The 15,795-nt window shown below is 33.0% G+C and overlaps 1 protein-coding gene across 10 annotated transcripts in view; it reads right to left on the bottom strand.

Annotated features, from left to right (window-relative positions):
* ANKHD1 (ankyrin repeat and KH domain containing 1) overlaps positions 1–15,795 on the bottom strand; it is a 113,192-nt gene that overhangs the window by 79,705 nt on the left and 17,692 nt on the right. For all 10 annotated transcript variants that reach the window (XM_074313637.1, XM_019740240.2, XM_074313634.1 and 7 more), the window contains exons 2-7: positions 10,751–10,904; positions 6,628–6,784; positions 5,312–5,459; positions 4,482–4,629; positions 2,813–3,046; positions 440–534 (exon numbers count right to left, since the gene is read on the bottom strand). In XM_074313637.1, the coding sequence (XP_074169738.1) occupies positions 440–534; positions 2,813–3,046; positions 4,482–4,629; positions 5,312–5,459; positions 6,628–6,784; positions 10,751–10,904 (936 nt within the window). The remainder of the gene's footprint in view (positions 1–439; positions 535–2,812; positions 3,047–4,481; positions 4,630–5,311; positions 5,460–6,627; positions 6,785–10,750; positions 10,905–15,795) is intronic.

Here is a 15,795-nt window from a genome sequence, read left to right as displayed (position 1 = left end):
AGCAGGGAATGGGAAGTTGTTATTTAATTGGTACAGTTTCAGTTTTACAAAATGAAAAGAGTTATGGAGATGGACGGCAGTGACAGTTGCAAACATTATGAATGTATTTGATACCACTGAGCTGTACACTTAAAAATAGTTAAGATGGTAAATTTTATGTTATGTGTATTTTATCACAATAAAGAAAATAAAAGTATATCAGTGTGTTAGAAATGATATAGCCAAGCCTGCCTTTTGTACTATTTCCTACATCGACAGATTTACTATCAAATGTTAAACAAAACATTGTCTACTTCCCCTTCCTTCTCTAGTATTGTACAAAATTTTGAAAATCTATTGATCTCAAATATTTTTCCAAAAAGTAGTAATACTTATAGGTTTAATAAACACATGATCTTTCCTTCCCATAAAATCTCAAGTGATTGCAATTTAAAATTACCATGCAAGCCTCCATTAAGGCAGTGTGCATCTCATCCGTTTTGTGCTCCTGATCTGCACCAGCGTCAAGTAGAAAGCGAACCATATCCAAATGGCCTTTAAAGAAAAAGAACACGAATTTAAAAACTGTATTTCTAAAGAACTGAGTATCAGTTTAATATCTAAGTATTAAAATGGGGAATCTTTTTCTTTCAGATGTCTATACAAAAATTTTAAGAGAACTTACTTTACATACAATAAATAAATCAATGACAGTTTTACAAAGCCAATCCAAAATAATAAGCAGGCTCTTGTCAAAGTATCTAGGTTTTAAAGATTAAATTAGTCCAAAACACACAATGCAAGTTAGGTAAAGCAATAATACTTATTCTTTGATTTAACCTATATAAACTATCACATCAAAACACTAAAATCAAGTAGAATGCCAGGTAAAGTATGTTTGGATCATTTGTCAGAAAAACGCTTCAAAATAACCATAAACTCACTGTGGCAATAAACAGGCACAGAAAACTCCATCAAAATAATTTCAACCCTCTTGATACATTTAATATATAAAAAGCCTTAATAATCAATAAGAGACAAGACAAACATTCCAGTAGAAAAATGGATGAAAGACATAAAATGGTAATTCAAAAAAGAAATGCAAATGAATATTAAACTGATGAAAAAATATTAAACCTTCCTAGTAAACAAACGCAAATTAAAATGACACACCATTTTTTACTATCAAATGGGAAATATTAAAAAGAATGATAATACCCAGTGTTGGTGAGGGTGTAGGGTGGGGTAAAGGGCACTCTCAAACACTGCTGGTGGGAGTGTAAATTGGTTCAACCTTTCTAGAAGGCAATTTGGCAATATGTATCAAAAGCCTTAAAAATGTCCATACCCTTTGACCCAGCAATTCCACTTCCAGGAATTTATCCTAAGGAAATAATCAGAGATTAGGCAAAGATGTCTGCACAATGATGTTATCACAGTGTTTTTAATAAAAGTGAAAAAACTGGGAAAAATTCAAGTCTCCAACAATAGGCAATTATGGTGCATCTATTTGATGTATTTGACAGAGACTGCTAGACTATCCATTCTCTCAATGTTCCTTAACAGAACTCTGATTTTATGTGAGTGGCAACATGCCTGACTAAAAGACTACATTTCCCAGCCTCCCTCGTTACTATGTGTAGCCTGTGAGATGTAAGGAGGAGCTGTAAGGCAGAACTTCTAGGAAGACTCCATAAAGGTAGCTTATTAAACTAGAAGGCACTCCCCATTTTGCCCTTATCCTCCTTCATCCTTCCTAGAATATGGATTGCTGGGGCCATAGCTACCACCTTGGTAACATTGAATATAGAAACCATATACTAGGATGGTGAAGCAGAAAAAGAGAATGCTGAGATCTTGATAACAATGTAACTACCATACTAGTCCTATACAACTTACCACTGGACTAATTTTATGTAAAAGAGAAAAAGCTTCTCTTTTGTTCAGATCATTATTAATTTAGGTATTGTGACATATGCAGCCAAATCCACTACTAACTGCAATAGTGAAATATTATGTGACCATCAAAAGTTGTATTACAAAAATATTGAGATGGCAAATGTTCATGATGCACGGCTAAATAAAATAAGCAAACTATAAAATAGTGTTGTTAGAGTATGATTGTTTAGTTTAAAATTACAGGCATACCTTGTTTTACTGTGCTTCACAGATGTTGCATTTTTTACAAATTAAAGGCAGGACCCTCCACCCACAAAAGTATTACAGCTTGCTTTATTGAGAGACTTGTTTTATTGTAGTGGTCTGGAATGGAACCCGAAATATCTCTGAGGTATGCCTGTGTGTGTGCGCGTGTGTGTGCGTGTGTGTGTGTGTGTGTACACATATATATTTGTTTATAAACATACTTAAAAACACACCGGAAGTAAATACACTACAGTATTGTTTACATGCTTCTTACATCTTTAGATGACAGTATTACATGTCATTATAAAATTTTTCTTTATGCTATTCTGTGGTTTTTAGGTTTTTTTGTATCAAGTATTATTATTATATTATTTGAGTGTGTATTATTTTGGAAATAAAGGCTGGAAAAATCATATAAAACAAAAGTCATTAAAGAATGGAAACTCTAAATCTGTGCTAAGGGTTTTGGTTGACTTCATAGCTAATTGAATAAATTTGAATTAAAATAACAAAGAAACATACACTGTGAAATTATACTTTAGGAAATGCAGGCTAAAACGGGCACTCTATATAATCTCTTATAAACTAGATAATTTTATAGCACAAGGAAAACATAAGCAACATAAAATTCATTCAAATATTCAATGTTATAATGAAAAAACCCCTAAATATTCAGACTATAGAGTACCTTTGTAGCATGCAAGTGTAAGAGCACTTTCTTTGAATTCATTAGAATGAGTGTTGATGCCTGCCCCATGATCTAGAAGAACTCTTGCAACTTCCACATGACCTGCACTAGCTGCTTCCATTAAGGGGGTATGTCCATTTTCATTATGATCTTCTATATTGGCGCCTTCATTAAGTAGCACTTTCACAATGTCAACAAATCCTCCAGCACAGGCATAAGTTAATGCAGTGTTTCCTAACAAAGAATAAAAGAAATACAAATTATGATAGAATGGATACAATTATGATTATACTACTGCTCTAGTTCTACCTCTTCCATTCCCTTATGTAAACCCATAGACTATGAACATCTCAAGATTTTTTGTTGTATTCGTTAGAAGCATCATCTTAATTTTCTTATAATTAAAAGGTTTATTATACATAAATAGGTCAATTTACCTCTTCCTATTTCCTTAGCTTGTCAATAAGATTAAGTGTCATCTTGAAAAATCACTTTCAAAACTTTTTATCTAAAATATTCTCATGTATCATTCAAAATTATTCCTTTTTCTTCCAACACTGTACAATTTAGAAACATTTAACTTTTTTTCTATTACATTCATTTTCTTTTACCTCTCCTTTATCTTTACGGATTTATTCAAGACAATTCAGTGTTTTAGGTATACATTTTCCTTCAGAAACATATCTTCCATCCAGTGAGACAGATATAAAACCCACTCAGCATATGAAGGAGTTATTCCATCAAAAGAAAAATTTCTTTAAAAGGTTATTATCCCTTGGTTTGCCACTTATTTCTTTCCTGATTTGGTTTTAGAATTTTTATTTATTAAAGGGAGTGGAGAGATGTTTTAACCATCCAACAAAATAAGACTAAAGAAGTTTGTTTTAAATGTTCAGGAACAAAACTATCATTTCAGAATCCAATTTGTTCAGAACTCAACTGTTTAACCATCTCAGACATTATGCTAAGACAAAGTGGTCAGCAAAATGACCTAGAATCCTTTCTTGAAAGTCTTGCTCATTTTAAAATTAGGGTACATTTGACATTTACTTAATGGCATGGAACACTGATATGCTTTCATTATTTAAATTTTTAAAAAACCATTTGGTTGTCTCACTAAATCCAAGGACTCTCATTACTAAAAATATATCTATAACTCAAGACATACGACCAAGGCTATGCCTCTCTACAAGTCTGGGAAACATAAGTAAATAAAAGAGTAGTCCTTAATAGAATAGTTTTCATGCTGTCACAAGAATACCTTACTAGTAAATGCACTCATTACACTTGACATGAAAATCCCTATAGGGTAAATACTCTCAGGTTAATCTATAATCTAAAGTCAAGGGAGTTGCATTTAAATAAGATAAAGAAAAAGAGATATAGTTCATGATTTTGCCTCTTTATACATTCCATATCATTGTGGCAGAAAAAACAAATTTGTCCCCCACAGAAAAATTGTCAATCTTGACCAAATAGAATTTAAGTATGTTTGAAAGACTTTTGAAGATATCCAATTATCTGTATTTGACTCAGTGATTCTAAACGAGGGCTAAGATTTTTTCTGTAGGTTTACAACTAGTTTTCCCTAGGAATCAAATTTTTATTTCTCGGGTTATAATTATTATCAATTTATTTTCCTCAAATCCGCACATTACTGTCTACATACCTGTTGCAGACTGGGAATTGACATTTGCCTCATGAAGAAGTAACAATTTCACAATATCTAAATAACCTCCGCTGGAAGCTGCCATTAGGGGGGTTATGTCTCCTTTAGTCCCTCTGTCCTCCACGTCAGCGCGCATGGCCAGCAACACCTGGAAACACACATACACACAGAGGATCAACCTGACTGTTAATGGTATTTCTAGACAATACATTGAATCGGGGACTCTTTTAGAGTGGGGGTGAGGAAAATTGAAAACTAACCACCTTGGGAAAATCTGTCAATGTTCACTGCTCAAAACACCAGGTTAGATGCTACATTTTACAATTTGATCTTTAAGTACATAATCATATTAGCCATCCCATTATAAAATGTAACTGCTCTTGTTAAATAATTTGGGTTATGCTTGAGATTATCTAGTAAGAGAATAGTAGGACTATACTCACAAGACAGAAATTAACTGGTAAACACATGGCTATCTCCCAATATTGCTCTAACAGAAAGAAAAAAATTAAAACAACTGGGGTAGTAATCTGGTGAAATGAAAATAAATCACTACTTTCTATTATAATTGCATATTATTTCCAAAGACAAGTTTAAAATATTACTATTAGTTTTATGTGTTTCTTATTCATTAGTTTTGACTAAGTGGCAAAAAAATGGACCATGCTTAGTTGCATGTACAGGAAACTAATTACGTTATCAGTTTCTATTTTACCTACTGTCAAAAAGGAAAGACCATGGCCTCTAATTACAATTTCATTTATTAATGATAAAAATTAAATGTCAAAAACCCTTCCACAATTTTAATCACTAAGATTATTTCTGCTTACTTGTGCTAATTCATAATACCCTGCTGAACAAGCCAAACACAGCAGGCTTTCTCCTTCTTCTGTATGTTCATTTACACTTCTGCCTTCATCTAGCAATTTACGAACCGCATTTACGTCTCCATCTGAACAAGCTTCTGCCAGACTGCGACTGAAAACAAAATCATCAACAATTAACCAACACAGAAAGACTCAGGTCCTATGGTAATAAATTACATTAAATATAAATAGTCATACACAGAAAAATGTTGATATAGTAAGAAAAAATTATATGAACATCTTGCTTGCTGACCATCTTTTCTGCAATACTTATTCATGTATGTCAATGAAGCAAGTAATAAGTATTCACTGAAATAGCTGTCATTTTTATCTTTCTAAATGTCCTAACACATTGGCATATTAAGTTTGAAACAAAGTTTTTTAAAGCATTAGATGCACAAGTTTTTAAATTCTACTACTGTGATGATTCCCAAAGACGTGGGACATAATCCTATGGCTTAAAATTTTATATGTAACAGTAGAAAGTAAAATCTAAATAAAGTTTTACTTCAGAATGATTAACAAAATCGGTGAATCTCAAACTTTAATGTGCATACAAATCACCCATGTTTCTTATTAAAATGCAGATTCTAATTCAGTAGATCCAGGGTGAGGTCTGAAATTCTAACAAGCTTTGAGGTGATGCTGATGCTGCTAGTCCACGGACCATATTTGAGTAGCAAGCATCTAGGTTATTTCATTAGCAAACCCATTTCATTTATTATTACCCAGGTTAGAGTTTACTATTATAACTGTTAGAATAAGTAACTTCCTTAGAAATGGAAACCAGGGGGGGTGGGAGATGAGGGTAAGGGGGATCGAATATATGGTGATGGAAGGAGAACTGACTCTGGGTGATGAACACACAATGGGATTTATAGATGATGTAATACAGAATTGTACACCTGAAATCTATGTAATTTTACTAACAATTGTCACCCCAATAAATTTAATAAAATAAAATTTAAAAAAAAGAAAAAAAAAGAAATGGAAACCAGGTCTTACTCAGTTTGGATTTCTCACACTCTAGTATAGTACCTTCCACAAGAATGCTCAATGAATTATGAGTCGAATATAAGAATAAAATATAATATTCATTGTTATATCCATCAAATACATATACATTTATATATCAACTTAAAATACACTCTCCATCCTCATATCCATTTGGCTTAAGTTTATAAGCCCCTCCAAAACACGTATTTAATGAAAATTTGGTACTTCCCCAAAATCCACTCAAAAACATGTCTAATACCCAACAGAGGTCATTAAATACATACGTGTCTATTTGTCCTGCATTGTGGCCGTTTTCCGCTTTCATCCGTGTCAGTGCAGCAGCAGCTTCATCCAGTGCACAACTTACTGAGGAGGTCAGTCTCCGGAGTACCTCAGGATCTGCAAAAGCTTTACCATCGGCAGTTGACAATTTGCCAATTCCTTCAGTGTGCGTCAATCAATCCGGAAGTGCAGGAGAAGAAAAGCATAAAAGTACAAATTGTAATTACATTTCTAAACACTATTACCTAGGGCAAAAATGGTACAGTCTCCATAGATAAGGCTGACAGAATATTAGGCTGATAATCTCAATTTTGCCACTAATGTCAAAAGGCCATTTCATAACCACCTATGTTTTAGATTTTCCATCTTTACAATGCACATAATATTAATTTTTCCCCACCTAATTCCATGTAATTTAATATGATGCTTATAGCAGCAAATAAATGAGATTCCTCTCAAAGTATACAGTCATACCATAAGACCTTTAGTATAGAACCATACCTGTCTATACTATTTTCAGTAGTAATGAAAGGGATATTCTGTGATATTACAACAACAATACAGTAGTTTCTTCCTTTGGTCAAAGAGCCACCTAGAATCATCTTCTAGGGCCACATCGTAAATTAAAATAAACTCCTTCTTATAATTAATATTTATTATGTGTGTATGATATACCAGACACAAGGGAGACAAAAAGGAATAACATATATGAGTAGATCCTGTCCTTACAGAACTCACAGTCTGGTAGGACTATCAGATGTGTAAGTTGCCAATAAGTCTTTTTCTCTAGATTGAGTGAGGAATCAGTGACTACTGTAACAGAAAAATTTTGACATCAGTGCCTCTAACTGCCGAATTCTTCCTATAAAGATATTTGCATAAGTAAGAGAAGTCATAGATATATATAAACAGCATAATTTGTGATATGGAAAAATTGGAAATAAATCTAAATATCCCTCAATAAGGAATCAATAAAATAAATTATGGTGCATTCAAGCAACAGAATATTTATCTTACCCTTTAAAAGGAGAAAGATCAACATATCATGTCATGGAAAGATACCCACAATAAATTAAGTGAAGAAAAGAAAATTATAATATATTTTGAATATGCTCCTACTTCATTTTTAAAAAATTATGTATATTCAGACATATATATGTATTTATACAACCACGAGGGGAAAAGCCTAGATGTATAGATAAACCTTGACAATGGGAAGGCTTTATAATCTATTTAATATATTTCATATTGCTTTAGCTATTTTATAATATGTATTACATTTACAATTTAAAAAATAATTTTAAAAAATTCTTCCTGCAATGGCCTTAATTCTTAATTTTCTCTATGAATCTCAAAGAATCTTAAAGAAAAAAACAAATCTTCAATTTCATTTTTTCAGTTAAAATAGTGTCAAAATTCTATCTTCCTTAGAAAGCCTACTAATGTCTAACACATTCTCATAATTAAAAACACAAACATATATCTAAAAATTCCTCTTAAATGTTATAGGCTCAACACAATGTCCACAAAGCAAATGAAAGTACTAAAGCACAAAAAGAAAGTATTTATTAAACAACTAACTTGCACAGGGCTTAGAAAGGAGCATATTATTTGAAAATACACTTGACAATTTCTTTGGACACAATATTATATCCAACAATGTCTGGAGTTTAAATTGTTGAAATACACAAAAAAATTAAAATTCAAGAGTTTCTAACACCTAGAGAACAAAGTCATGATTTTCAAGGTTTTCTCTCTAACAATATAGGTGTGAAAAAAAAGCAGGTATTATCTTCTTGTTTATAACAGACTCTCCATGAACCAAAAGAGAAAAAGGAGGAAATAAAAATGCTTAATGCACCAGAAAAGAGCCAGTACTGAGTACATGGGGTGCCCAGGAAAAAAAAAAAAGGTTTAAAACCCTTAATGAGGGTTTGGAGTAGTACTCACAACATGAGTAAACTGTCAGCCTAAACCAGAGAATAAAGATAGATGAACTATCACCACTAAAAAGACTCGGTCTGGGGAAGGAAAGGAAATCCATCCAGAGGAGATTTGGAGAAGAGAAATGCCTTTTCTCCACATTTCTCTCTGCTCTAAGAAAAATGTGTGGTTCCAAAGCACAGAAAAGAAAATTAGAAGGTGGCCATGGCACTCTCATTTCAGAAATCTTATACAATATATACCTAAATCACAACTGGAGACTCACAAGAAATCAGACTACAAGGGAGGGCCACCCAATGCAATTACTAATGTGATCTTCAAACCCTTTTTTTTTTTAAATTACTAGTCCTGCCCTAAATTAAACAGTTTTCTGTGGATACTTAAATATTTTACTCATTACAATTTTAAGTTTGTATTAGTTCCAAAAAGACACCTGAGATGGACTAAAAGTTAATCTACTACAAATCGTACCTATGCTTTTTCATAACAGGACAAAGTTAAATTACAAGATGATATCAAACAAACACATTCCTAACATACTATCTATGTTTCTCCAAGAATAATATAAAAATACACAATTTCTTTTAGCTCTTACTTTTCTCCTAGTCATTATTTGGTCAAATGTAACATTGTTTTTTTTCCTTCAATATGAAATGTGCTGAAAGGCTGCTGTGATTTTTCTGAATACCTATCTTTAATATTATGCTTATTAAAGTAAAGTTGACCCTTGACCAACACAGGTTTGAACTGCGAAGGCCCACTTATACACAGATGTTTTTCAATAAATATACAGTCCGCCCTACATATCCTTGGGTTTCACATCCATGGATGTGGAAGGCCAACTGTATGCATTTATATAAGGGACTACATATAAGGGACTTGAGCATCTGTGGATTTTGGTATCCACAGGGAGTTCTGGAACCAAACCCCATGGATACCAAGGGACAAATATGTTATGGGGGAGTTAAAAGTTCTATGTGGAATTTTGACTGCATGGGTGGCTGGCACCTCTAACCCCCACACCACCCCACCTGCCACCACATTGTTCTAGGATCAACTGTACTCAGAAACTGAATGAAATTTTCTATACTTATTAAAACTTTTTATTTTGTATTAAAATACGGAAAGCATTTTAATAGCTTTAATATGGCATAAGGTGTATATATATGACCCCCTAACAAGTTTCTAGGCACTATTTTTAAAAATAAGCTATACTCCTGTGAGCGGCCAACCAACAACTGGCGACCCACTGCCTCAGCCTGGGGAGCGCAAGGCTCCTAATACCAGCATGGGCCAGGGAGCTGTGTCCTACACAACTAGACTGAGAAACAACAGCTTGAACCGGAGTTGGGTGGGGGAAAAGGGGGCAGGGGAAGGAGGGGGGAAAAAAAAGAGCTATAAATTCTAGATTAAATTTTTATATGTGTGTAATGTACACATAGTATATTTATATTAAATAAGGGAGTGTCATAGAAAGTGAACATATCTCAAAAGCAATATACAAAGATCAGAAAAGGTTAACTTCCTTCTTAAAACAATTTTAGGAGCTAAAAGGTTTTCATTACAGTGTAATGGAAACTTTGAATAGCAAATAATGAGCAGGTTATACAATATAAAATAGTGATAAGTATATATTATTTTGAGAAAGCATGCTTAATACAGATTTTTCTTCCCTGCTACTTCAGAACAAGAAGTTGACATAGTTTGGTATCTTGCACTAGAACTGGTCCTATTTACTCTTTGATTTTTATTTAAAGTCTTCTAAGTAAAAAATAGCAATCTATAATTAAGATACACATAGACTAAAGTGAATAAGTAACTAATCACATGACAAGTTCCCTAAGTCAGTTAAAAGATTCATAATTTGATGAACTCAGTTTCTCTCTTACATTTTTATTTTATAATGTACTTGGTAATAGATAATTTCCTTGATAACTAGTTTTTATCTAATACCTCATAAATGCTAATATTGAGCCTAGAAATCACTCATTGAAAACTTTCAACCAAGAATTTTTAAAATATAAAATGTGAACATTTTCTTTAGGGAAAAAAAGGTAATTTTACAGAGGTTTCAAATTTTGTATAATGTTATATATTTGGGGGTAATCTTGTATAACTCTGTATGGCAGTCTAGACTTTCAAAGAGATGAAAAAGAGAAAATACATAAATAAATAAAGTACCTGCTGCTTCTAGCAATGCTTCTAGTCGTGCCTGTGTCTCTGGATCAACAGTGCGTAAGTCTGCTCCTTCCGCAGTGCTTGATAAGAATATCTCTGACGTTGTTTTAAGCACTGGGTTATCCAGGTCTTCTTGGTCCAAAATAAATGATTCAACCTGTTTATGAATTAAAGACGCAATATCCATGAAACTGATCGCAATATTGTGAGAATATTTAAGATAATATGACTTCTGATTTGGAATTTAAGTATAACCAGATAAATTACTATAGAAGTAATGGGGCTATGGGAAGGGACTTTGAGGGAGCCTCCCAACTATCTGCTTATCTTCAGACCTGACTACAGGTATAACCCAGACACACCAGGTTCAAATTTCCTAGAGAGAACTGTATCTTCTGTACCTAACACAGAGCCTGAAAAGCAGGATTTTTACAATGAAACCAGTATATGAACAAGAAGATGTATACAGGACTAGACAGTAAAAATTCTGGATACCACAGGTAGGTTATTAAGGCACAGCTTTTCCTCTATTCTAATTAATTTATTCAATTCTGACTCTTAAAACAAATTTAATCCACTGCCAAATATCTGGAGTCCTATAGACAAGAAAGCCCCATGAGATTAGGACCCTTACCTGCTTTGTTCACTGCTCTAACCTCTGGGCCTAAGAATACCTTGTAAAGAGTAAGTATTCAATACATACTTGTGTTCAGTACATATTCAATACATATGGTATAAACAAAATCAACTTATGAAATAATTGTAACCCTCTAATTTCAAATCAAGTTAATTCTAAATAAATTTTCTTAAATAAAATATGCACAACCTTTCTGGCAATTTAGAAATGTGTATCAAAATGCTTTAAAAAGCTCATGCCCTTTGACCCAGCAATTTCATTTTATGGAATCCAACCTTAAAAAAATTATCTGAAAGGCAGACAAAAATATGCAGGGATGTTCACTGCAGCATTAATTAAAATTCAAAAAAATAAGAGGAAAAAATTACAATAGGGAATTTGGTAAATATATTTTGTACATTCACAAGATGGACTATACCGTCACCAAACACAGTGTTTTTGATGCCTATTTAATGGCATGAGAAGGCATTCATAAAATTAAGTGAAAACCACAGGATTCAAAACAGTATGGTCTTTATTTTGCTAAAAGTAAGTTTGCACATGTAAGTAAACATGAACATGGATATTCACGTATATAGTCATGAGTACATATTAATATACCTATGTATGTCTATAATATGTAAATACTCGTGTGTATAACCAGGGAAGTTAACATATTTGTAGACATATAGAAAAACAGGAATAGAAAGGTTAAGTAATTCTTCAAGGTCACACAGCTAATAAATGGCAAAGCTAGATTTCAAACCCAGGCCCAAAAGCTAGATTCTGTGTTCTTAAACCACTCAGCAATACTACCTCACAAATTTATAAACAAAGGACCACACAGTATTTGGACTACATTATTTGGCATATTTGGCTAGCTGGGTCATCAGTTTTCACAACTGACACCAAATAAAGATATCCTAATAACAACAGTAAAGTTAAAATGATTTGGATGTAATTTATTATCTTGTGACAAACTATAATTTTACAAAATAAATCTTTAACTTCAGATCTAATACCATTGAGCCATGTATTATGTACTCAGTATTGTGTACTAAGCTACACAGCTTCTTTAGTATGGAATTACAAAGATGGCATTCTAGATCCACGCCAATAGGTAAATGAGATTGAAAGGTAACTGCTTATACAACAGAGCTTGTTACAAGCCCAGGAAATTAATAGATACTTGCAGATACACATACCTGCCAGTTGTGAGGATAGATAAAACCATCATTCCAAATTCTGGAATTTTTTATTAAAGATGGTATTTAGATGTTAACATTTTTATTTTATAAGAAGTATTTGTCTGATATGATATTACACATACTATAGAGACAACTGCAGACTATATGTATCATGTAACAATTCCAAGTTAAGGATTTCCAATTATCTCCCATTTGTTTCTCTAATATTTACTAAAGTCCTGTTTTATACAAAGCACCGTAAGCACACAAAAATGTGGTACAAGAAATAAGTCAAACTATTACAAAAGGCCTAAAGAGACATAACTGGTAGAACTACATGCAGTAGAGAGAAGTCACTTCCAGGTCCACAAGTCTAAGAAGATTTTACACAAGTAGTGGCATTTGAAATAGGCTTCTAAGGATGCACAGAATTTTAACAGGTGGTCGGTCAGACACGGGAGTAGAGGTAGAAGGGAATGAAATAAAAAAACAGGCTTGAGGATACATTTGGAAAATGGTAAACGGGCCACTCTTAAAAACATAAAGCCCTTCATAAATTGCTAGTGGGAATACAAATGATGTAGCCACTGTGGGAAACAGTTTGACACTGCTTCAAAAATTAAACACAGAATTACCATATGACCCAGCAATTCCACTTCTATGTATATACCTAACAGGACTGAAAGAAAACACAACATGTTCATGCAAAAACTTGTACCCAGAAATTCATAGCTACATTCTGCATACTAGACAAAAAGTGGGTACAATCTAAATGTCCATCAACTGGTAAATGGATAAACAAAATGTGGCAGATCCATGGAATGGAATATTATTCAGCCATAAAAAGGAGTAAGTAACGACACATGCCAGACATAAAAAGCCACATATTATATGATTCCATTTATATGAAAGGTCCAATATAGGCAAATTCATAAGAGACAGAAAGGAGATTAGTGGTTGCCTGAAGAGTCAGGGAGGGAGGAATGGGAGTGACTGCTAACAGGTCTGAAGTTTCTCTCTGGAATGATGAAAATGTCTGGAATTAGATAATGGCAAATGCTGCATAACCTTGTGAATGTACTAAAAACGACTGACTCGTACATTTTAAAATGATATATTTTATGGTATGTGAATTATATCTCAATTTTTAAAAAAAGGTAAGGTACCTAGAGTACAACTATGCCTTTAGACTAGAAAGAACATCTGGGGATAGATTTGAGCAAGACCATGTAAAAGATGATAGATAGACTGCTCATTCCCTACCTTGTCACCAAAAGTAGGAGGACAGAGAACCAGTAGCAATGTCACTGGGTGTCAGTGACATTAATTTAGCATACATAAGACCGCATATTCCTAAGCGCTTGGGAAAAATCAAGGTCAGAAGAAAAACATAAAATAAATATGTGCCCCTTGCCTTCAAAGGGCTTATAACCTCTCTTTGAAAATTACAATTCACTGACTTTAATTCTCTAACGTCTTAGAGTGCATATAAATTCAAGTCTCAATTAGGCAACAAGGCATAATGGAAAGAATACAGCACCAGAGATGCAGAGAATTAGGTTCAAGTGCTAGTTCATCAGGCACTATGTGAGACTTCAGGCATATCACTCAACCTTTCTGACATTCCATTTCTTCCTCAATAAACAAAAATAGTATCTGCCTCACCTACCTTACAGTGCTATTGAAATGATGATAAGGTAAAAGCATTTTGAAAATAATAAAACACTGTATAAATGTAATTTTTAGAATTCTGTGTAATTACAACTCTTTTATCTTGTCCCTCACCAGTGTCTACCTTCTATGCCTTTTCAAATTGGAAGAATAATACTCACTGAGAATCTATCAGGATGTACTTTTATCAGCATTCATTTGAAATTTTTTTCATTTTATTTATTTTTTCCAGTTTTATTTGAGATATAATTGACATATAACATTGTATAAGTTTAAGGTGTATAACTTAATGATTTCATATATGTATATTTTACAAAATGATTACCACAGTAAGTTTATTAACATCTATCACTCACATAGTTACAATTTTTTTCTTGTGATGATCACTTAAACTTTCAAATGTAGTTTCAGCCATTTTATATTAAGGTTCTGACCCACAAGATCAAAAAATTTTAAATATCCACAACACTTGCGGGAAAAATCTTAAGTTCCAGAATAAGTTGTAGCTATACATAACTAAACACATAAATGATTTGAATATTTGTCAATTAGATATGCCAAAAAGCACTCAATTTGCACACAAATAATAGTTCCTCCGTCTTATCCTTTCTAAAATTTTAATGTGGGATGAACAAAAGGACAAAATATCCAGTTATGCCTATTACTTTAGAAATATTGGGGTATTGCTTTTGGCAGTTCATAAATATCTGATAAACCCACTGAAACACACACTCTTGTAATTCAGATTGCAATAGCATTACTTCAAAATATATCTGGCCAGCCAAAAGGGAAACCATTTATAGCCACATGAAAATACTAAATAAGACCAATTCTGTACACTTAATAAAGGCGTAGTGATACAGTACCAAAAAAGTCTATATACTGTGTAAATCCAAACTAATGATAAATCGAAGGAAATTTGCCTTCATCATGCAAATGCTTCTTACATACAGCTGAAGGATCACAGAAATTTCCTTATTGCCTAATGATCTAGTTACATAGCTCATCTCTATCCAGCAGTTTCATTCAGCAGCAAATATAAAGCAGCCATCTAGAGTGATACTGTTTTTGCCAACGGCAAGAAAGCTTATTTCAAGTATTAAACACTGCAGATTTTTTCTACCTCTAATTAGGCACAACAATAAAAGGTGGAGGAAAAGGATGAGGGAATCTAGCCCATAAAAACTGCCTATTTTTTTCTTGTAGGTAATCTCTTCTAAAACGCTAAAGGCAAAAACTTTTTGTCTTACTTCTCAAAAGTCTTTTTTTTTTTAACCTCTCTCCTTTAAAAAAAAAAATGAGTGTGGTTTTAGCCTCAACTAGAATTTAAATAAAGGAGTGGAAGAAAAGGAAAACAAGCATTTTGTCCCATTTGACATTTCAGAAATGAACCACTGGATGGCAACAGTTACTAGGGAGATTAACCATAGACTCAGCTATCATCACCTAAAAAAAAAGTCAGTCACCTGGCTAAAATACAGTTAGAAAAATAATTTATCAATTCAGCTATGATTTGGCCAAAACCTGCTTCCATTGGAAAAAAAAAATCTATCAAGTGTATTGCGCAGTGCTAT

Source organism: Rhinolophus sinicus, linkage group LG10 (assembly GCF_036562045.2).
Source record: "Rhinolophus sinicus isolate RSC01 linkage group LG10, ASM3656204v1, whole genome shotgun sequence".
In the NCBI taxonomy this organism is placed as follows: Eukaryota; Metazoa; Chordata; class Mammalia; order Chiroptera; family Rhinolophidae; genus Rhinolophus; species Rhinolophus sinicus.
This window is presented reverse-complemented; position numbering and strand designations above follow the sequence as displayed.